The 24,794-nt window shown below is 32.4% G+C and overlaps 2 protein-coding genes across 2 annotated transcripts; one reads left to right on the top strand and one right to left on the bottom strand.

The window, feature by feature from the left end:
• The first annotated feature begins 1,611 nt into the window (after positions 1-1,611).
• Positions 1,612-23,780, top strand: LOC139486457 (uncharacterized). The gene is made up of 16 exons (XM_071271341.1): positions 1,612-1,683; positions 2,125-2,278; positions 3,050-3,289; positions 3,832-3,970; positions 4,420-4,527; positions 4,929-5,240; positions 5,667-5,864; positions 7,915-7,931; positions 12,804-12,829; positions 16,359-16,388; positions 20,015-20,120; positions 20,421-20,660; positions 21,640-21,778; positions 22,224-22,331; positions 22,807-23,118; positions 23,368-23,780. Exons 2-16 carry the CDS (start codon positions 2,150-2,152, stop codon positions 23,571-23,573), a joined length of 2,310 nt encoding a protein of 769 aa, XP_071127442.1. The 5' UTR covers positions 1,612-1,683; positions 2,125-2,149; the 3' UTR covers positions 23,574-23,780.
• LOC139486452 (actin, cytoplasmic-like) lies at positions 11,073-16,720 on the bottom strand. Its single transcript, XM_071271337.1, has 7 exons — positions 16,696-16,720; positions 14,721-14,875; positions 13,996-14,235; positions 12,912-13,050; positions 12,545-12,652; positions 11,924-12,235; positions 11,073-11,374 (listed from the first exon to the last, which is right to left on the bottom strand). Exons 2-7 carry the CDS (start codon positions 14,847-14,849, stop codon positions 11,169-11,171), a joined length of 1,134 nt encoding a protein of 377 aa, XP_071127438.1. The 5' UTR covers positions 14,850-14,875; positions 16,696-16,720; the 3' UTR covers positions 11,073-11,168.
• Positions 23,781-24,794: the final 1,014 nt, after the last annotated feature.

Below are 24,794 nucleotides of genomic sequence, written 5' to 3'. Positions count from 1 at the left end.
ATATAGTTTTACCCTTGTCCGTAATTCCGAAATTCTGTAATTCCGACATTCCGAAATTCCGTAATTACGTCATTCCGTCATTCTGCAACAAACCATTATACGGAGTTTTTTTCTAAACGCCTTGGGATAATTTTTGGCATGTGAGTTAACCAAGATGAGTTACAGATCAAGTTTAAGTTTTGTTTCGCTCGGTTGTATTTTGCCGAAAATTACGGACTATGGACTTAAAAATTATAAATTGTTGAAAATCACAGTTATACGGACTTTTTTCTATAGCCATCCAGATTTTGAGCTGAGTTTTTAGACTACCAACGTGTTTGTGTCCACATGTGTTATTGAAATTGCAGATTTTTCAACTTTTTGAGACGGGGCCATTCGTGTCGCTTTGACACATCTAGTTTTATATACATAAGGCCGTTAGTTTTCTCGTTTGAATTGTTTTACATTGTCATTTCGGTGCCTTTTATAGCCGACTATGCGGTATGGGCTATGCTCATTGTTGAAGGCCGTACGGTGACATATAGTTGTTAATTTCTGTGTCATTTGTTGTCTCTTGGGGACAGTTGTCTCATTGGCAATCACACCACATCTTCTTTTTTATAATAACGTATTCATTGCCATTGGGTAATTTATTTGATGTTGAGTATGAGTCGTCGTAGGTTGGTTCCCACTGTAAAATACACACTCAGTATGCCTTTCTGTATAGTCAAACTTGTCAAAAAACGAATGGGTATTAGTCCAGGGTCAATTTTTATAGGATTTTCATATTTGCTTTTTAAATTTACCCGAATAAATCAGTCGTAATATTGCAATGCTCTACGATTGCATGCTTGGATAACCCAGAGGGCTTAAAATATTTGGTTTATTTTTCTTCCAAATTGAGTCGCTTTTTTAGATTATAGAAACAACTACATGATGAGTCCACAAGATGAAGCAGCTATGCAGTCTGCTGTTTAACATGATTTGTTTAAAAATAGTATAAAACTTAATGCTCGATCTATACCAAATGAAAAACAAGTCTACATCTTTTTTCCGGGGTGGGACATTCATTTGTTTCTCTCTAAGGACCTGGTGTTTGCTTATCAGAAGATACATGTATTTATTTAGGTAGAAAAAGGGGGACAATAATTCATTGACAGGTAAAAAAAAATCCAGTATTTCATAATTACAAGCATGTTGTGTTACACAGTTTTTAGACTTAAAGTTTTATGTATACAATATTTTCAATTTATAAAAGGTAAAATAGTGTTAATATACATATCTTGAACATATATTTTTTATTATATAAAAAAATATATACAGTATCTCAAAACAAGATGAAAATATCAGGCTACTATACAATTTTATACATATGCGTAATGTAAATTTTACGTCAGTATTTAAATGCTCTGACTAAAAATAGTATTTCATATCGGTTTAGGGTATATCATAGTCTATTTTAAGCTATTACATGTACATTTCAATTCTATTTTTATACGTAACCGACGAGAAATCTCCATTTGGTATTGTTTGATAATAATGACTAAGAGTAAATACAAGCTTACTAACGTTTTTCTACTAATTCAATCCGAGTTCTTGGAAAAAGTCTTACATGGGTATAACATGTATAAATAGGACTACTTTTCAAAAATTGTTATCATAATAAATTTGGACACGAGAGATTTCACAAAGATACATAAACAAGTAAGTTATTTGATAATATTATTTGCCTGGGCTAAAATGCATTAAACAACTAAGGTTAAGATATCAAATTGTAATACTTATTTATCGTAGGACATGTACAAAAATACGTCCGTTCAGAACAAGTCTTAACTTAAGTTGTTTTATGCATATCAACCCTGTCGTGTCCTTTGCAATATAAAGATTAGAAAAATACTTTTTGAAGATATGGATGTTATCTGCGTTTAGTTTATGAATAGTATAAAGTAGTAAGTACTTTGTTTTAATCATTCTAAAACAGAAAACATTGGAAAAGGTACAGTTTCAACATGGTTCTTTATATTTGTATTTATGTACATATGTACAAAAATGTATAACAAACCAGGTCTTACTTCCCGCATTTTTTTAGATGAACATATTTTGCAAATTTGAATAACTCACTATCGAATATTTACAATTTTGCAGATATCACCTGAAATAAATAGACAAAATGAGTTTCAACGAAGACATCACTGCAGTTATAATTGACAATGGTTCCGGAATGGTTAAAGGAGGTTTTGCAGGAGATGATGCTCCAAGAGCCGTGTTCCCTGCAGTTACTGGACGACCAAGATATCAAGTAAGCGTCTGTTATTCTAAATGACTATCATATATTTGATTTACAATATTAAAATTATATTTTTAAAGCTGAACATGAATTTTAGTATGTTAAGTTTACTATTAGTATGAAATGTGCTTTTATATTTCCTTAAATGATATATCACAATTCAAGCAATCGCTGAAACGCCATGAAGTTTGTTTTTTATGGCCTCGCAACGAAGTTGTCGGTGCCATATAGTTTTACCCTTGTCTGAAATTCCGATATTCCGTCATTCCAATATTCCGTCATTCCGAAATTCCGTCATTCCGTCATTCCGCAACAAACCATTATACGGAGGTTTTTTTTCTAAACGCCTTCAGATATTGGGCTGATTTTTGGTTTGTGATTTAACCATGATGAGTTTGTAGATCAAGTTTAAGTTTCGTTCCGCTCCGCTATTTTTTGCTGAAATTACGGGCTTTGGACTTTGATAAATTGTTGAAAACCACAGTTATACGGAGTTTTTTTTCTAAACGCCTTCAGATATTGGGCTTATTTTTGGTTTGTGAGTTAACCATGATGAGTTACAGATCAAGTTTAAGTTTTGTTCCTCTCCATTATTTTTTGCCAAAATTAAGGGTTTACAACTTTGCAAATTTATACGGATTTTTTTTCTAAACGCTTTCAGATACAAGGATGATCATTGTTGTATACCTCAGTCAACCCTATCAGAGCCAAACATAAAATAATAGAACAAATAAATGGCCATTTTGTGTACAAAGAAAATATATATATTTTTTAATCTTTCAGATGGTAATGGCGGGAATGGGAGGAAAAGACTGTTATGTTGGGGATGAGGCCCAAAGTAAACGAGGTATACTGTCTATGAAATATCCAATCGAACATGGAATAGTGACTAATTGGGATGACATGGAAAAGATCTGGCATCATACGTTCTATAATGAACTGAGAGTGGCACCCGAAGAACATCCGGTTATGTTGACAGAAGCACCGATGAATCCGAAAGCAAACAGAGAACGAATGACACAGGTAAAATGCGTTCATTTTTCCGAATGCACGTCATGGAAAACACTTTCCCCCTCGAGACGAAAAGATAAGACCCCCTTTCCAAACAAAACAAAAATGGTTCCTTATGTAGAAATGTGTATGAAATAATTTCAAGATTCACAGATTTAAAACGAGAAATGTAAACCCTTTAAGTGCAAAATGAAAATAACTTTTTCCTATTATTGGGGGAAAGGTCTTAAACTGACATATTCAAGTTACATGTTATAAGGCATACTGTAATGTGTCAGATAAAAAGATGTTTAAGAGTTTTGCTAGCCTTGTTTTTCTAAAATGATACTTTAAACATTTTGACGGAATGAACCAATCATACGGGGGGGGGGGGGGGGGGGGGGGGGAATAGCAGGACAATGTTTCAAATAAATATAAAATTCATGTGTTTGTTTTCACGATAGCTATCTTACATTAGATATTTTCAGAAACAAAACGTAATTATATGTTGTCGACGAATTATCTTTTTGATTTTTATGTTAAAAAAATTAATGATCGATCGTTTTTAATTCCAGACAATGTTTGAGACTTTTAACACACCAGCATTTTATGTCGGTATCCAGGCTGTTTTATCCCTGTATGCATCAGGACGAACAACAGGAATCGTGTTTGATGCAGGAGATGGAGTTTCTCATGTTGTTCCTATATATGAAGGTAACCAGACTACAAATATATTATATTATTTAATGATTTTTGTGATACTTACCATGAAAAGACAGTCCTTAATTGTAAAATGCTAGATAAACTTTCTAAATGTTATTTTTTTAATTGCATACTCATATTATACCTGATTCATTTATAAAACAAATGATTAAAGCCTAGTTTTGCAATTACTAATAAAACTAATATTGTTAAGACACCTTCTTTTTTTTCAAAAGTCAAATTCTTTGTATTAGGTCTTTTAGATTGTTTTTATAAAAACTTTATTTTCATGATTTGCTTTAAGGCAGTCAGTGGTCTTCCTTTTGAAAATTTCTAGATCCGCCACTGTATTGATATAATAAGTGTAGGTTAATATTGTACATTTACATTTTTAAATATAAAGTAGTGAACTACCAGAGTGAGAGAGTGTTGTATAAATTGAATATTGTTTATACTCTTAGGGTACGCTTTACCCCATGCCATCAAGAGACTAGATCTAGCCGGACGAGATTTGACAGACTACCTACAGAGAATACTTCTTGAAAGAGGGTACAGATTTACCAGTTCTTGTAAGTATAAGTAGTTTTCCCGCTTTTATACAATTATTTTGTACTATAATACTTTTAACAGAGCATTTAACATTTTCTAATATTATGTCCAACTTTTTTTAAGTTGTTATCGTTAACAGATAATTATCTAAAAGAAGTAACGATTCAACGAGTTAATAATCTGAACAAAAAAATTAACAAACAAGAAAAGGTTAAGAAATAGTAATCCATTTATTTTTTCAAAAGTTAATAGTACCAAAATTGAGACAAATAGATAGATAGATAGTTTATTCTCATAAAACCATGCAAGTACAAAGGTTACAGAGAAGATAAAAAAATAATACACTAGTAATGTATTCCTGTTTTTGCATTGTGATTTAGACACGATGTGTTTACCGTTATTTATTTTTTCTTTAAATTAGCTGAATGGGAAATTGTTCGGGATATTAAAGAAAAAATGTGCTACGTTGCCCTCGATTTCGAAAAAGAACTTGTTTCATCTGTCAAATCATCTCGAGTAGAAAAAAGCTACGAGCTACCAGATGGCGGTGTCATTACCGTTGGAAACGAGCGATTCCGGTGTCCGGAAGTCCTGTTTCAGCCATCTTTTACTGGAATGGAGGCTGCCGGTATACATGAGATGTTGCATAACTCAATCACGTCAACAGATATTGACATCAGACGAGACCTGTATAATAACATTGTTTTGTCTGGAGGGTCAACAATGTATCCAGGTGAGCATACATTTATATAAAAAATTGAAAGCAACACGTTTAATAATTTCTTGCGTCCGAAACTATAATAGCAAAACAATCTCCGTCACAGAAAAACATATCCGTTCCGTACCTGCTACGCAGTACTTTAAATATTTAGTTGTAGTGTTACATTGTACGTACTACTTTTGAACGGAAAGGATATAATTTTGAATCAGTATATTAAATAAACCAATATTTCAGAATCTTTACATGTATAATGCTTTCTTTAGATTAACCTCTTTTTTATGCATAATTTTTAATGTTCCACGCTACAAAATAAAACATCCAAGTGGAACTTTATTAGATAATTTCAAAATGAAATTAAAATAAATGTTTACTCATTGTTTTGATGATGATTATTATATTTTGAAGCCCATTATAAAGCTGTTTTTTTCTTGTCTTTAGGAATTGCAGATAGACTGAAAAAAGAGTTGGACGCGATCATTCCAAATTCGATGAAAACAAAAATAATTGCCGCCCCAGAACGGAAGTACTCGGTATGGATTGGAGGATCTATTTTAGGATCACTTGCTACTTTTGGACAAATGTGGATTTCTAAACAGGAATATGACGAATGTGGACCTAGTATTGTTCACAGGAAATGCTTTTGATGTTAATGTAGACATATTTTGACAATACATATAGTTGTATGTGCAATAATATTTATTATTACGTATCTCACAGATTGGACATATTTGACCATTGGTCTTTCTTGTTAATAAACGTATGTGCTAATTTTGGACACACGTGGATTTCTAAACAGGAATATGACGAATGTGGACCTCGTTATGTTCGCAAGCAATGTGTTTATTGTTGACAATAGTATGTGCAATAACATTGGACCATTGGGCTTTCATGTTAATTAATGTATGTGATATCATTCTCAATTTTATTACGTTACCATGGTTATTTCCATTGTTGTCATCATTATTATTCTTATCATTAATTTATTATAATTATTTGAAATATCATTGTTTGTTTCATCATACATGTAATCATCTATTTCATACTCATTGTTATTATCTAGTATCATTGTGTTATTTTTAACTTTATATATTTGTTATATAAATAATAAAAGTTGTATTATCATATGATTAGTTTAGTACGCCTAAATATTGGATCGAAAATTTGGAAAGACATTATAGATGTTCATATAAGTAGATGTGTATTGAGTGCCAATGAGACAACTCTCCATCCAAGTCACAATTTGTAAAAAGTAAATTAACACGGAGCTTTGGCTCACACCGAACAACAAGCTATAAAGAACCTTCAAAAATGACTAGTATAAAACCATTCAAACAGGAAAACCAAGTGAACGGTCTAATCTAATGAAGAAATAACAAAAAAAAAATGTGGTGCACACTGAATAACCCACGTAGCGGGTTATTTTAAAGTGTGCACGGCATTTTATATGTTATTTTGAATAGACAGAAAAAATATTACAGTCATTTATTTTAAATTTAAACCGTAGTAAACCATGAAAAAAGTTGATGACGTCACGGTCACATGACTAAATTATGTCTATGAGCTGATAAACAAAACAACGTCAGCTATTCAGAAGACGCGTTACATCCAAAATTGAATTATATAACCAACGATAAACGCCTATGAACCAAATTACCGACCGTGCAAGGGTTGTATAGCCAGTCAAGGTCGTTAAAAACTTCTATTTGTTTGTTGATGAACCACCTCAACGACAACCACTGAACAACATATTCCTGACTTGCAATGTAGATATGTATGAACAAGGCAAATATTTCGGATGGGTTCATAAACACAATTAAAATCCAAACACGCATTTTTCAAAACTTAAAGGGATAATTCGCGAATTTTTACTTATCAGCTAATTATGTCCATAATACAATAAAAAACATATTCACCAAGTTTTATCTGGATATGAACAGCAATAAAGGAGAAAATTAAGAATTATTAATTTTATTTCTTCGAACTTCCTGACTTATGTGACGTAGTTTAAGTCTTTAAGCATGCAGGGAGTGGAAATTATCTCATTTTAAATCTTAATCGTTAATCATCTTATAACGCTATTTAAAGCGCATAGACGACGTTTGGTGTAGCTATTAACCAACTAATAATTAAGATGGAACAGCGCTCAGCTTGAAAGTAGAATGTACGATTTATATTTTAATATTTTCTGAAATGATTATAGTGATACAAGTAAATCATATAAAATATTTTTGTTTTAATATTACATCAGAGCAAACGCTCATTGGATTGGGATCGACCGATACATGTACATCTGTGTAAAATAAACAATGAATGAAATAAAATAAAAAAGTAGGTTGTTATCGAGAACATTTATTATTCAAACATATTCAAATCAATAACTGTGATGATAACAGGTTTAAGACATTTTCAAATGCTTTGGGTTTTTATCATCGATCGAAATTTCTTTGTTGAAATAGCTAGTTGTTTCTAATTATATTAATTAACTAACTAAAAGCTAAATGCCAATGTTGATTACTGTACCATTGTTGGTTTTTTTTTATTTTTAACTTAGTATGTCCGTTTTGCTCTCATCTTGTTTTCAATATACTTATGGAATTCTGTACGTGTCAAACAAGTGAGAGGTTTGGCTAGCTATAAAATCAAGTTCAGTCCGCCATTTTCTATTTCAAGAAATGCCTGTACAAAGTCAGGCATATGAAAGTTGTTTTTCATTCTTTTAATATGTTTGGGCTTTTGATGTGAATGTTTAATAAACGACTTGTCGTTTTGAATTTCAATAGAAGTTCAGTATTTTTGTTATTTTACTTTATTTCGAAAACTAGTTTACATAACTTTTTCTAAAGTATTGGTTTGGTTATTTCATGTATTATGTAGATAATAATGACGATTTGGCAAACATACTATGTCTTTTTCTATCAAAATTGATGTTGGAAACATTATTAACACTAGAACACACCCGCGAAATCGCGGGCATTCAGACCGTAGTTTAAAGTATGTAAAGTGTTGTTGGAAGAATTTTGTAAAATATTGAATGACTGGAGAATTTCAGCAAATGTATCATAAGTCATAGGTTATTGGGGACAGGAAAATGTTTTTTTTATCCCTCCTTCTTCATTTCCAAAATTCCCAATTTTTGGTTTTCTATCAATTTCAATATTAACATACATTTAGTATGTTATGAACATTTAAGTAAGGAACCACCTGTAATTCAGTGGTTGTCGTTTGTTTATGTCAGAGACATATAAAAGTATTATGTCTCTGTTTATGTGTTACATATTTGTTTTTCGTTCATTTTTTGTACATAAATATGGCCGCTAGTTTTCTCGTTTGAATTGTTTAACATCGTCATTTCGGGGCCTTTAAAAGCTGAGTATTCGGTATGGGCTTTGCTCGTTGTTGAAGGCCGTTCGGTAACCTATAGTTATTAATTTCTGTGTCATTTTGGTCTCTTGTGGAGAGTTGTCTCAACATGGCAATAATACCACATCTTTTTTGTTGTTGTAATAAATGAATTTTTTAAAAGATTTAATGACTGGAGAATTTCAGAAAAGGTATCAAAAGTTCACATGAATAATTTTAGCGCTTATCTTTATATTATGAACATTCATTGCTATATAAATAAATTAAGTGTATTAACTTTCAATTCCAAGTTTACTAATCGATCCATGGTGGTCAATTGATATAGTATACAGACCCTCGCCATTTAATAAACTCTGTGACCGCCGTGGATAGTAAACTTGAAAATGATAGCAGATAGAATAATCAATTAAAATACACTTTATTCGTAGTATATATATGTTCAAAGTATACAGAAAAACGCAAACCGGAAGTCTAATCTTACTTAAAATTTCGCCAAAATTAATCAATCTGAATAATCATATAAATGGATGACAAATGTGACTATGCACTGTACCTATAGGAAACAGAGGCATGTTGATTAATTTATTGTGGAAAGAAGAGAAGCGACACCCAAAATGAGGCCTTCTCGTTTAATAGTATAGATAGATGGGACTCCTCTTCAAAACGTCTCTATTTATAATCTCTCCCAAGGAACTCGTCTCCCAGTATTCTTGAAATAAACTAATGTGCAGATATGTTGTCAAATCATTAGAGTTGGCATGTAGATGCGGATCCAGGGGGGAGAAAGGGGGTTTTTGGTTGATTATATAGGGAATCACTGAAGCATGACTGGAGTGGCCCCTTAGGTCAGTCAGTGCCTCCCCCATTGAAAAAGTTCTGGGTCCGCCACTGGCATGTTTATTTAAGTAAAATCATGCCTCGAGCCTGTCGGCTCTTACCAGGCTGGTATCATGACCTAGGACTAATTAAGGCTCTGAAAATAAAAAGGCCATGTTTATTAGTTAAATTTGAATTGTCAGCTGTTTAATATGACTTTTGTTATCAACTGCTTCCGGTTATTATTGCATGCCTTTCTGTCAAGTTATCGTATATTATAAAAAAAATGAAAAAAAGCAAGTTGTTTGTTGGTTGGTTCTTTCGTTCGTTCGTTGGCTCGTTGGTTCGTTCGTTCGTTCGTTCGTTCGTTCGTTCGTTCGTTCGTCCGTCCGTTCGAGCGTGCATGTATTCATTCACTAACTTATTTATTCATGTGTTCGTTCATTGAATAATTTTAAATTCAAATCATACATTCCTTCATTCATTTGTTCCTGCAGACACATACATAATGTGGGGGGAGGGGGTAAACTTGTTAGTATGTACCCAACCCTCCCTCTAACCTCGAACAATGATGAAACAGTACAACATTAGAACAAATTTTCAAAATCAGAGGAAAAAGGCTCGACTCATCAGACGGATACTAATTGAAATATATCTAACAAAAAAACCTCAGAATAGACGTGGACGGTTAATTTTACATCCCAACAACAAAAACAAGTACAGATCTGTGAGTACTCGTAGTTACTGACGGCTAGTGAAGCCAATATGCATGTAAGACTAAATAGTTAGTATTTTTTGGTGTTTTTTTTTTATTGTCGCTAGGTTGTTGTATGATTTACGTTCATCCTTTATATTTTGAAAGGCAAACATCATGCACATAGTTAAGTTTTGGTTATTTATATCGCTAGGTCGATGTTTTATTTGCGTATACTTCCGTACTTTATAGATGAACACATATGTTTTGACATACAGTTAATGTATTGTTTCATTTCATTCAGATTCAAATTAACCCCCACTATCAACTTCCATTAAGCGCATTTGAATAGAGTGGACTGGTTTTAATCAGACTGATTTCATGTGTAAATGTACGCTTAAATAAAGCGCACAAAAGAAGATCAGAGAAGGAATAGAGCAGACGATAAGAAAAATTGATTAGCTTTATAACTGACTTGTTTGGTACATATACACCATATACACTTTTTTTTTTGTAAAAAGGAACTTTAGACTTTGTCAAATTAGGCAAAGTTTGCTACCCTAAAAATAGAAAGACTTTGTTGACCTTTTGCTGTCATTTGATTTTTCTTGTCGTGTGGTTGCTGTTTAGTTTGCGTATGGTCAATTTGAAAAATAATAGATGCACACTCCTTCATCCAATATGACAAAAAATTTTAAGCTAATTTAACTTCGAAATTATTACCAAAGACCGCACGCAATCGTTTCATACTTGCTACTATGGCAATAATGGCGGATCACTATCTCTATACATGCTTTTTTATTTGTACATTCTATCTAAACCATTTCAAACATCAACCATCAAGGAAAATAACAATATCATTTCAATAAAACTTTACTAATTTAATAACAAGTGTATAAATATTATATTAAAAATAATGATAATATCAACAATGAATCAATGTAAATGAAATAACAAAAATAACGTATCGAATATATTTACATGAAAGCCCATTTTTCCAATATACAAAATGTATCACTTTATTATTGTATTGCACATAACTTCATAATGTAAAATTATCCACATTCAGATCAAAAGCACTTCCTGTGGACAATACTGGGTCCACATTCGTCGTATTCCTGTTTAGATATCCACATCTGTCCGAAAGTAGATAATGATCCTAAAATAGATCCTCCAATCCACACCGAGTACTTCCGTTCTGGGGCAGCAATTATTTTGGTTTTCATCGAATTTGGGATGATTGCGTCCATTTCTTTTTTCAGCCTATCTGCAATTCCTGAAACAAAAACAAAACAAAAAAAATATAAAAATATTTCACCCATAGTTTTTCATTCATAATTATTTAATTCTACCTGTATTTAAAAGCAACTGTGTATGCACTTTCCATACCCTTTAATTTTTACTATTTATATTGGTTTTTTTCCAGGTTCTTAAAGAGATCTGATATTTTTTTTTTCTTTTACATATTTGGTATTCTACAGGCAGAAAGGAGTAAAGATTCGAATTGCAATAAACACAAAGAAAATGATTGCGATAACATTAAGCCCTGCCCGCATTACATTGCAATTGTTCAATGAACAATTAACAGTTAAGGTCTTAACTATTAATTAAATGGCATAGCATTTAAAACTCTATTAGCATACTGATAAATAACATCTTTATAGCGCTTTTTTTTCTTTTTAATTTCTTCTTTTTTTATTTGTATTTTTCATTCATGTATGTATATGAAAACGTGAACATGAACGTTTTTTTTTAATTCTTGAGCGTCCGAGCACATACCCCTCTCCATTCTGTAACGACCTCTCTGATTGGTTAAGTTACTAACCTGGATACATTGTAGAACCTCCAGACAGAACAATATTATTATACAGATCTCGTCTAATATCAATATCTGTGGACGTGATTGAGTTATGGAGCATCTCATGTATACCGGCAGCCTCCATTCCAGTAAAAGATGGTTGAAACAGAACTTCCGGACATCGGAATCGTTCATTTCCGATTGTGATGACACCGCCATCTGGTAGCTCGTAGCTCTTTTCTATTTGAGATGATTTGGCAGATGCATCTAGTTCTTGTTCGAAATCAAGTGCAACATAACACATTTTCTCTTTGATATCTCGGACGATTTCACATTCAGCTAAATTAACAAAAAAAAAAATATTTTAAAATCATGTCGAAATTTATAAAATGTGGAAAAGTCAAATTGTTGCTTTACAGATTTATTTAATACACTTTGAAAAAACTTATCTCATGCGCCTTGATGTCTGGGTGTTTCTCCTGTTGATTAATAATTTTTATTAGAAAAGTAAATTTATAATTTTCAACCCATCTATATAATATGTAGTTTTCCTGTGTATTCATTAAATATTTGCCACTGGACTTTAATAGAGAACAAATCTATAAATATATAAGAAAAGTAATAACTCATCAAATTAAAACTACTTACAGGAAGTGTTAAAACAATATCCTCTTTCACGAAGTATCTTCTGTAGGTAGGCTGTCAAGTCTCGTCCCGCGAGATCTAGTCTTTTAATGGCATGAGGTAAAGCATATCCTAAAATACAAACGACATAATTATGTTTCATTGCTTTTGAGAGAGTGGTGAATTTTAAGCTCAAAGTCATACTTTTTTTTTAGTCTGAATGTAAAGGACGAAAGTTATTATTGAAAGGAATGTCCGGGAATAACAAATTATAAATAAAAAGAGGAGCCTGCATTGGAACTTTGACTGTAATTATAAAGGATAGACAATTGATTAAAAAAAGAAATATGCTAAAATTTAAAATAATATATAATTGTTTGAATATGTGTACCTTCATATATGGGAACAACATGAGAAACTCCATCTCCTGCATCAAACACGATTCCTGTTGTTCGTCCTGATGCATACAGGGATAAAACAGCCTGGATACCGACGTAAAATGCTGGTGTGTTGAAAGTCTCAAACATTGTCTGAAATTAAAATGATACATCATAATCAAAACGAATTTAATCTGAAAGCCACATCGGTTACAAGATTTGCAGTAATTTAACGGTTGCCAATTAAGCTGGAAGGAAACAAATGATATCAATTAAAAGCAAAATACTTGTAAAAAAAAGAAGAATAAAAAACTTGATATTAAACATTTAACATGTCATTTTGGATCTCAATGCTCTTCAACTTCGTACTGTATTTGGCTTTTTTTTTTTTTTTTTGATTCGATTGTCACTGATGAGTCTTTTGTAGACGAAACGTGCGCCTGGCGTATATATAAAATTTAGTCCTGTTATCTATGATGAGTTTCTTTATTGAGGAGTTTTGCGATTTGATTCAGTTTTTAAGTGACATTTTGAATTTGTATTTCGAAAAAAAGTTACGACTTTTAAATATTGATAGAAGATTTAAATTGAGTTACAAATGAGCTGCGTCGGATAAAAATCGACCTTATGCAAATGAATATCAATACATCTTTTAACCTTTTGTCGGGTTGAAAAAATCGCTATGAACAATCAGTAAATGTAACTACTGATATAAGATAACTTTGTTGATATGAAAACCCTATATATCAGACCAAAATTTATCTTTGAATCGTTTTTCAAATGTTCCAAAATTAAACAAAGTCTATACATATATAAACATACGTACACTTGCATAAGGTCGATTTCTATCCGACGCAGCTCAAATGTCCTCCTCTTTAGAACTATAGGCAATTATTGCAGAAGTAGGACTGACCTTCGGCAGGTAGCAGACTAAGGGTTTATGTAATGTGTCTTTCTTATTATTTTTCACAGAATAGAAAGAATTATAACTTTACCTAAACATTACTTATTATATATCTATATACAATGTATCTTTAACTCGATATTTCTCCCCCCCCCCCCCCCACGTAACTCTCAATAATATTGACTCTGTTGTACCTGTGTCATTCGCTCCCTGTTTGCCTTTGGATTCAACGGTGCTTCAGTCAACATAACCGGATGTTCTTCGGGTGCCACTCTCAGTTCGTTATAGAACGTATGATGCCAGATCTTTTCCATGTCGTCCCAATTAGTCACTATTCCATGTTCGATGGGGTATTTCATAGAAAGTATACCTTGCTTACTTTGGGCTTCGTCTCCAACATAACAATCTTTTCCTCCCATGCCCGCCATTACAATCTGACAAAATAAATAAGGTTGGTTTAATGTTCACGTTGAGTTTCAGGGATGGCATCGTTTCAAACAAAAGTATAACAAGCAAAATTATTGCATCTAACATCATGGAATTGTTAATATTATATATTTTTAGAATAAGAAAGATAAAGGGGAAGCAGGGTCAAAACCAGCTATTTTTAAAGGGGCAACCAATCCAGAATAAGGGAGGAAGGGGGAAAATTATCCACTATAGGTGCCGATTGAAATGCTTTGATCGTCCAAAAAAGGGGGTCTTAACCTCATACCCCCCCCCCCCCCCAAACTTTTTTTATCCGCGAAGAAAGTTCAAACAAATGACTTCAAAAAGTTTGGATGTTACCTTGTATGCTCCTATTATTCCTTACAAAACCAACTGTGAGAAGACTAACAAAGTTCACGTTTTATCCGAAAACACAAGTTTTAATTCAAAGTGAAACTCACATGTAAGATGTAAAATGAACTACACTTACTTGATATTTTGGTATTCCAGTAACTGCGGGAAAAACGGATCTTGGTGCATCATCTCCGGCAAATCCAGCCTTAACCATTCCGGAACCGTTGTCAATAATTACTGCGCTGATGTCTTCGTTGAAACTCATTTTTACCGTTAATAGTCGCGTGTGCTCTACAATTAAAAAATAACGATCAACTTAGATATGATAACAGATACTTGTTGATTGCAGAGAACAATTCATTTCGCTATTGTGCATGCAAAAATACGATTTGCAACCTTTCAAAGCAAGATGATATCAATGGGCAATAGACTTAAAGCATTTGCCAACATCTTACAAAAGTTGAGAAAATATATAGTAAATAATTGCAACTTTTACATGTAAATTCTTAAAGTATAGACTAACTTTGATAAAACTCGATTTTACAACAATTTTCTTAGTGTTGATAAAAGTTCAAACAAATTACTCTTTCTACATGATATACAAAAGGGAAAATTTTACTTGCATGAAAAGATGCGATTTGCAACCTCTAAAGCCTCGGTCACACCTTACCGGATAGCTCGAACGGACGCCTAACGGATAACTTTTTTTCAATCCGTTAGACGTCCGTCCATATCCGTTGCATGTCCGTTAAGCGTCCGTTTTATCCGTTGCATGTCCGTTAAGCGTCCGTTTTATCCGTCGACGTCCGTTCTGTCCGGTGGAAAATTTTGAGCATGTTCAAAACTTTGAACGGACGTCTAACGGATAAAATGTCCGTTGAACGTCCGTTAGACGTCCGTTAGGCGTCCGTTTTGTACGGTACTCGTCCGTTTCGTTTCCGTTTTGTATCCGTTACGTGTCCGTTATACATCCGTTGGAGGTCTGGCAGATAAATTTACCAACGGACTTCTAACGGACGTCTAACGGATAAAACGGATGAGAAACGGACTTCTAACGGACGTATAACGGACATAACGGATGATGAACGGATCTGAAACGGATAAAATTGATGCCAATTGAAAATTTCTCGTCAGAAATGCCAAAAATATTTCTTAAGGTTCATGAATTCTTATTATTCATAATCGATCTTAGAGTAAGGGCACATCTTCACAATCAATCAGCTGTTAAACTTATTCAGGTCAGACACTACCCTTTAGCGGCATTTTGAAGAACAAACAAAAACCAGTTACACAGAACTTTGACAAATAGATTTGCTTTCATTATATTGCATGTTTTTTCAGTTTTGTTTGGTAGGATTTGCATGATTTTTTATGTGATAGTCGGTTAAAAAGTTCATCAGAGCTCATGTTTTGTCTGTTATTATGTATATATATGCCGACTCGAAATAAAATCAACTTACTTAATTACTTAACTAGAACATTTTCAATATTAATGCGATTGACATGTATTATTATTGTCGCCTTTAATTTTTTCGTATATCTTGTTTATCCGTTTTATCCGGTACGCTTCCGTTAGGTGTCCGTTTTATGCGGTACTCGTCCGTTGGATGTACGTTCGACATCCGTTCTGTCCGTTACGTCTCCGTTTCTCGTCCGTTGCATATCCGTTGCATGTCCGTTATGCATTCGTTAGGCGTCCGTTTTAGTTGGTCAGTACATCAACGGACGCCCAACGGATAACAATTTTGTCAACGGACAACTTTTATTTTCATCCGTTAGGCGTCCGTTCGTCTTATCCGGTAAGGTGTGACCGAGGCTTTAAAGTAAGATGATATCAAAAGGACAAGACTAGACAATTTATTACAACTTAGGCCCACGTATAATGCTTATAGGTTATTACTTTGCGAATTGCATGGACTTAAATTCTTTACCAACATCTAACATCTAACAAAATCAGCGGAATTATTTTTTGGCAACAAATGCAACATGTAAATATTATAGCTTAACTATGCTTAAAACATTTTTTTAATTTTTCGTAATTCGTATTTTTTGTAAAAGTTAACTTTATGAAAGAATTACTGAATAAACAAAGAAAATACAATGGAACTTACTTGTTTTTATTCCTTTTACGATCTCTTTCGTGTTTAAATTTGCTATGATTATAATTTGAAAATTTTGTCATATTTATACCTGGGTAAAACTTTTCCCGAGAACTCAGATTAAATTAGAAGAAATACGTTAGTAAGCTTGTATTTAGTGTTAGTCATCGAAATCAAACAATACCAAAGGAGATTTCTCATCGGTTATGTACAAAAATAGATTAAGATCAACAATACCTGTCGTTTAAAGGTACCTGTAATAGCTTAAAATAGACAATGATTTACCCAATAAAAATCCTATTTTTAGAAAAGACATTTCAATAAAAGTCTATTAGAATTACTCATAAGTTATATAGCAACCCCAATTAGGACGTCTGTCAAATGTTTTTTTCTTCATTTTTGTGAGTTTATAACAAATGACATATATATACATATAGCAAAAATGTATGTAGCATGGATATGTGTAGTAATATACATTTGAGGCACTGGTTTTCAAAATTGTCAAAGAGATATGTTCTAATATGGTCTTTGGTATGGAATTTGCTCATTGTTGAAGGCCGTGCGGTAACCTATTGTTGTTAATTTCTGAATCATTTTGGTCTCTTGTGGGGAGTTGTCTCATTGGAAATCATACCACATCTTCTTTTTTTTTATATTTCGGCATAAATATAATAGGTCGTATATGATGTTTTTCAAAGCGTTAAGTTATGATAGTTCAAAGTCAATTTCTATTTCAAGAAACTCTTGACAACTGTGCAAAATGCTCATCTCAAAATCGTTGAAGTTTACAATTGAACTTTGAAAGGATAAATACAAATACAAATACAAATATTTTATAGACACAAACACAATTATGGTACAATAATTAGCAAAGGCGTATATTTCAGTTAATTATAACAATGAATACACTCAGCATAGTTAAATATGTTGTAAATAAGAATCTTAAATCTCATTTCTATATAACAGACATTTATGTATATAAGAACTTGTCTTTTTTAGGACTTTTAAAGAATTGCTATAAATGCAACTTTTCATATTTAGCTGATTTTCACTACAACATGTAGGATTGATTGATTGTTGGTTGCTTAACGTCAAGGAAGTATTATATCTAACATATTTAATATAATAGTTTAAAAGTTATTCTGTAATTAAAAATTTCACATTTCAGAAAAAAGATATTTCCTCTTCTTCCTCACCCGATTTAGGGACGACATCAAAAGTTCAATGTAGGATTAAAAAACTTAATTCATATAGTTTTTTCACTGACCCCCTACCCCCCTCCCCCCTCCCCCTCCCCTTTTTAACATAATTTGGAAAAAAATGATTGACCAAAAAGGATATATATATAAAAACAATGTCAATTAAACAAAGCTATTTGACTCCCACCCCCAAACTAATTGAATTAAGTTTGTTATCCTGCATTGATTTTTTTTAAATTGTCGTCCCTTACATACATGTACACTATAAACTCTTTCATCGGTGGGAAAACCTAAATTTCGCCCCTTTTCAATAGCAAGATTATGTGCACTCAATTTTATTTCTACACGTACGATTATTGGGTTTTCATTGATCTCCTATCAAGGCAAATGTGAACGACGTATTGGTTATATAACTAATAATCATATTTAATACATCTGAAAGTTTAATAATAGTAAAGTTTATTTTGCATCATTTAACCTCGCCACATTCTGTATGTATGTACCAAGTCAGAAGCCTGTAATTCAGGAGTTGTCGCTTGTTCAGGTGTTACATATTTGTTTTTCGTTCTCTTTTTTTTTGCATAAATTAGGCTGTTATTTTTCTCGTTTGAATTGTTTTACATTTGTTATTTTGCGGACATTTATTATAGTTGACTATGCAGTATGGGCTTTGCTCATCCTTTGAAGGCCGAACGGTGACCTACAATGTATAGTGGTTTTTTTCTGTGTCATTTGATCTCTTGTGGTGAGATGTCTCATTAGCAATCATACCACATCTTCTTTTTTTTTGTATTAAATTAAAATTGTTTGCTGTTGACACACACTTTTCTTTCTTTTCCATAAAAGAGGGACGAAAGATACCAAAGGGACAGTCAAACTCATAAATCTAAAACAAACTGACAACGCCATGGCTAAAAACGAAAAAGACAAACAAACACCAGCACACACGACACAACATAGAAAACTAAAGAATAAACAACACGAACCCCACCAAAAAACTAGGGGTGATCTCAGGTGCTCCGGAAGGGTAAGCAGATCCTGTTCCACATGCGGCACCCGTCGTGTTTTGTTCAATGTTATGCTTTTACATTGAACAAAATGACATAGTGTTGCTGTAAATAATGTTTCTTTGTGATTTGTGATCGTTTAGATTATTATAAAATGGCATTTATAGTTTTTATTTTTTCTTAGCTGTTTGAAAAATTTCGTATTTCACAACCTTGTTTATATGAAACAGCTGGACAAACGTCCCAATTAGGGTTGCTACACAAAGTATGCGTAATTCTTATTCGACTTTATTTAAATGTCCTCTCTAAAAATAGGATTTCGTATTTGATAAATCATTGTCTATTTTAAGCTATTACAGTTACAGGTCCCTTTAAACGGTTAAACGACAGGTTATATTTATCTTAATCTATGTTTATACATATAAACCGATATAGAAATCTCCTTTGGTATTGTTTAATTTCGATGACTAACCCTTAATACAAGCTTACTAACGTTTTTCTTCTAATTTAATCTGAGTTCTCAGAAAAAGTTTTACCCAGGTATAAATATGACAAAATTTTCAAATTATAATCATAGCAAATTTAAACACGAAAGAGATCGTAAGAGGAATAAAAACAAGTAAGTTCAATTTTATTTTCTTTGTTTATTGATTAATTCTTTAATAAAGTTGACTTTCACAAAAAATACGAATTACGAAAAATTAAAAAAATGTTTTTAGCATAGTTAAGCTATAATCTCACCATGTTGCATTTGTTGCCAAAAATAATTACTCTGATTTTGTTAGATGTTCGATGTTGGTAAAGAATTAAAGTCTATGCAATTTGCAAAGTAATTGCCTATTAGCTCCAAACGTGTGCCTAAATTGTAATAAATTGTCTAGTCTTTTCCTATTGATATCATCTTGCTTTAAGAGGTTGCAAATCGTATGTTTTCATGTACAATGAAGCAGAAATGAATCGTTATTTGCAACAACAAAAAATACATTGAGAAAACATGGAATCACTTTTAAATTGATAAATAGCTGTTATCATAATTAAGGTTTTAAATTATCGTATTTTTATATTTTAATTTCTTTTCAATTACAGTTAATAAAAAGTAACAATGAGTTTTAACGAAGACATCAGCGCAGTAATTATTGACAACGGTTCCGGAATGGTTAAGGCTGGATTTGCCGGAGATGATGCACCCAGGTCCGTTTTCCCCGCAGTTACTGGAAGACCAAAATATCAGGTAAATGTATAATAGTTCATTTACCTTTGAAGCTTTTGTCTTAACACTTTTTAGATATGATACAGCACGTCGAAATGTTTGAATTTTCTGATAGATTTTTTTTAAGATTACTCGAGCAGTCATAGAAGTAAAGGATCTTAAAATCATTTGTTTTGCGTTGTATTTTATTGAATTTAGATATCTTCAAACAAAATTCTAATTACTGTTTGTTGTTAAGATGCAACGTTGATATCTAAAAAACCGATGTAATTCGCTAAAATTTACGTGTATAAATCAAACCAACCTCATTTATTTTGTCAGATTGTAATGGCGGGCATGGGAGGAAAAGACTGTTATGTAGGGGACGAGGCCCAAAGTAAACGAGGTATACTGTCTATGAAATATCCAATCGAACATGGAATAGTGACTAATTGGGATGACATGGAGAAGATCTGGCATCATACGTTCTATAATGAACTCAGAGTGGCACCCGAAGAACATCCGGTTATGTTGACTGAAGCACCGATGAATCCAAAGGCAAACAGAGAACGAATGACACAGGTACAGTAGAGAAACAAATTGTTGAAATCAACAGAGAAATAACAAATCTTTTATTACATTTTGCTCATCGACATCCTAAAGTTATGATTCTTTCTATTCTATATTTTTATATTATAGTTCGTTTCTGTGTGTGTTACATTTTAACGTTGCGTCGTTTGTTTTGTCTTATTTTTGAGTGTAAATTCACATTGCGATAAGACGTGTCATGGTACTTGTCTATCCCAAATTCATATATTTGGTTTTGATGTTATATTTGTTATTTTCGTGGGTTTTTGTCTGATGCTTGGTCCGTTTCTGTGTGTGTTACATTGTAGTGTTGTGTCGTTGTTCTCCTCTTATATTTAATGCGTTTCCCCCAGTTTTAGTTTGTTACCCCGATTTTGTTTTTTGTCCATCGATTTATGAGTTTGAACAGCGGTATACTACTGTTGCTTTTATCTATAAACAACTATCAGAAAGACACTTTACGTATCAACAATGGTGTCCTTGAGTGAACTGTTGTTGTAACACATCAAGAAATGAAGTATTAAATACGAATAATGATGAACAAATGCGCTAAACGTATAATGATTCAGAAGCTACTAGATTTGTCTTTGGAACATTTTTTCAAACTTAAAAAAACTGGAAACTATCGGCTGCCGTTTTTTTTTTATTTCATTTCTTTTCCCAAAAATACGCTCATTCGTATTTATTAAGTTTGTATCTTTCGGTTATAGTGACATTAAACACGTTTAACGGGAGACAACTCAATTCAAATATATGGTTCATGTTTCTCATGTCGATTTAACGATGTGGGACGACATTCGTAAATTTCTTTAATAAAAACATGAATCAGTTTGATTTTGAATACCAATTTCAAAATATAGTTGATACAATAGAATTATACCGGAATTATAATTAATTGAAGATGATACAGAGAAATTCGTGTATTTTTATATTTACTGGGGATTTTACGAGATATATTTTTATTTTATTTCAGACAATGTTTGAGACTTTCAACACACCAGCATTTTACGTCGGTATCCAGGCTGTTTTGTCCCTGTATGCATCAGGACGAACAACAGGAATCGTGTTTGATGCAGGAGATGGAGTTTCTCATGTTGTTCCTATATATGAAGGTAAACAAATTGAAATATCATTGGACATTATTTTTGCAATTTCCATTTCTACAAACGTGTAAATATTTTTAATTGAATACTATAAAATGTCAGAAACTCCATTCCAACGAATTTTACTAAATTAAAAAAAAACCCAATGTTTTATCATGATGAATTGCATGTAACGTTTTACGGAGTCAGTTTAATTGTGGCATCACATATATAATCTGTGGCATCACATATATAATCTATCAGATGACAATCTTTCATACTTGCCGGAAAAAATGTGATTCAAGGTTCTCTTTTAATTATTGATTTTTATGCCTTCATTTTGATTCGTTGTCAATTTCCACATGAACGTTTCGACTAAACAGAATGATTACAGCTTGAAGCAAATGAAGCAAAACAATAACATTTCCCTCAAAGACAAAAACAATGTTACATAATTTTGTTGTTCATATTTTAGGATACGCTCTACCTCATGCCATAAAGAGACTAGATCTCGCAGGACGAGATTTGACAGCCTACCTACAGAGGATACTTCGTGAAAGAGGATACTGTTTTAACAATTCGTGTAAGTAGCTTTAATTTGATTTAGCTTCGGCACAGGCAATATAAACTCTAGCACGGGAATGTCACACATATGATATAAAAATGATGTCCAATGGCAAACACATCAAGAATATATAGGAAACAAAACAATATAATAATGTTTAACGGATAACAGAAATTAATTAATATACTATAATTATTAATTGATAAAAACGTTCTTCTATGAACAAAGTCCAGTTGCAAATATTTTATGAATATTTAGGAAAACCTCTGATTGTGATGGGTTTGATATAAATGAAATGCAATATTCTACTCGTTGATCAACAGAAAACGAAGAGAAACAAAATATGTTAACAGAAAGAATAACTTAATGTACTCATATAATCGGTAGTCAAAAAAGTATTAAAAACTTTGCATTGCAAACATCTGACTCGAGTTTGTACATTTCAATACTTTAAATGACATTAATTTAGCATCTTTTATTTTTTAAATTTTAGCTGAACGGGAAATCGTTCGAGACATCAAGGAGAAAATGTGTTATGTTGCTCTTGATTTCGAGCAAGAATTAGATGCCTCTGTCAAATCTTCTCAAATAGAAAAGAGCTACGAACTTCCAGATGGTGGTGTAATTACTATTGGCAACGAAAGATTCAGATGTCCGGAAGTTTTGTTTCAACCATCTTTTACTGGAATGGAGGCTGCCGGTATACATGAGATGCTCCATAACTCAATCACGTCCACAGATATTGACATTAGACGAGATCTGTATAATAATATTGTTCTGTCTGGAGGTTCTACAATGTATCCAGGTTAGTAACTTAACCAATCAAAAGGGTGGAGGGATTGGATGATATTTGCACGGACGAACAAGAATTTTAAAAATGTTCATATACAAAGAATACAAAAAAAAGAATCGCCGACACATTGGTTTTTTAGCAATTTTGATCAAAGTACTTAAATTCTCAGTCAAATAACAGTGTTCTGTAGGTTTTTTTTTGACTTTTGAAGTACAGTGATAATTGCTAAATGATGAAATAATTGTCATGAATTTTTTCCAGGAATTGCAGATCGGCTGAAAAAAGAAATGGATGCCATCATCCCGAATTCGATGAAAACAAAAATAATTGCCGCCCCAGAACGGAAGTACTCGGTGTGGATTGGAGGATCTATTTTAGGATCATTATCAAACTTTGGACAGATGTGGATATCTAAACAGGAATATGACGAATGTGGACCCAGTATTGTCCACAGGAAGTGCTTTTGATGTGGATGTGGATAATTTGATATTGTGTAATTATGTGCAATACTTAAGTGACACATTTTATATGTGGAACATATGCAGGGCTGTCATGTAAATATGTTTATTATTTCATTTCCATTTACTCATGATTGACATTTTTATTATTTTTCCATAGAGTACATATATAATATATACACTTGTTATTCAGTTATTAAAACTTTGTTGAATTAATATTTGTTTGTTTTTTTTTGTTTTGTTTTTTTGAATGGTTTAAATACGATTTATAAGGCAAAAAAAAATTAAACTAAACACAAAAAAGGAAAAAGATAGAGAGATAGTTGTCATAGTGATGTTATAATTGTGGTGTCATGGTACCTTGTGTACATCAAAACTTAATCGTTTAATAATTGATTGCGTCCGAAGCGTTTTTCTGGATTTATACCTTCATCAGGAACGCTCAAAGCCAAACATTTGAAATCCGAAGATATATAAGTACCGAAACCGTTGAAGAGCTATATGTAAAAAAAAACTAAAATAAAAATAGCCAAATTCATCTAAAGCCAACTTTGCTTGTGGAAGTTTAAACCTTAGCTTCTTAATAATTACAAAATTTATAAATGGAAAATTTTGTTAAATCATCTCAGTACCGAAAAACTGACTACTGAGCTGATGATATTCTGGACTGATATTCTGCACATTTAAAACCGTGTTAAAAATAAAAATATATATTACATACATGTTTAAACCAAAAATGACGCAACAACCAATCTATAATTATCAAAATTTAATTTTTATTGTGCAACATAGCACAATATACAATATCTATACAAGATGTCAAACTCTAAGTCAATTAATGCTGTGGAAAAAAAGAAACTTTGGTGCACTTTTTATCGGTACCCTCCAAGTCGGGGGATTGTTGGTACATTAGCTGTAAAAAGTAAAATCACAAAAATACTGAACTTAGAGGAAGATCAATTGGGAAAGTAATCACATGGCAAAATCAAATAACAAAACGCATCAAAAACGAATGGACAAAAACTGTCATATTCCTGACTTGGTACAGGCATTTTCAAATGTAGAAAATGGTGGATTAAACCTGGTTCTATAGCGCTAACCCTATCACTTTAATGGCATTCTCATCAATTTCCGATAGTTTTACATTGATGCGTTAAATAAACAGACACAATAAATATAATAGTCAAAATATGGGTACATCAGTCATCATAGTTTAACAAATTTTAAAAG

The sequence above is a fragment of the Mytilus edulis genome, chromosome 8 (assembly GCF_963676685.1).
Source record: "Mytilus edulis chromosome 8, xbMytEdul2.2, whole genome shotgun sequence".
NCBI lineage: Eukaryota > Metazoa > Mollusca > Bivalvia > Mytilida > Mytilidae > Mytilus > Mytilus edulis.
This window is presented reverse-complemented; position numbering and strand designations above follow the sequence as displayed.

Bases quoted from the DNA above. Each gene is read 5' to 3' on its own strand.
- LOC139486457 (XM_071271341.1), top strand. From the start codon at position 2,150: ATGAGTTTCAACGAAGACATCACTGCAGTTATAATTGACAATGGTTCC. The intron at 2,279-3,049 runs GTAAGCGTCTGT...TTAATCTTTCAG, and splicing joins CTGGACGACCAAGATATCAA to ATGGTAATGGCGGGAATGGG. The intron at 5,241-5,666 runs GTGAGCATACAT...TCTTGTCTTTAG, and splicing joins AGGGTCAACAATGTATCCAG to GAATTGCAGATAGACTGAAA.
- LOC139486452 (XM_071271337.1), bottom strand. From the start codon at position 14,849: ATGAGTTTCAACGAAGACATCAGCGCAGTAATTATTGACAACGGTTCC. The intron at 13,051-13,995 runs GTACAACAGAGT...TTTTAATTTCAG, and splicing joins ACAGGGAGCGAATGACACAG to ACAATGTTTGAGACTTTCAA. The intron at 12,653-12,911 runs GTACACATATTC...TTTGTATTTTAG, and splicing joins TGTTGTTCCCATATATGAAG to GATATGCTTTACCTCATGCC.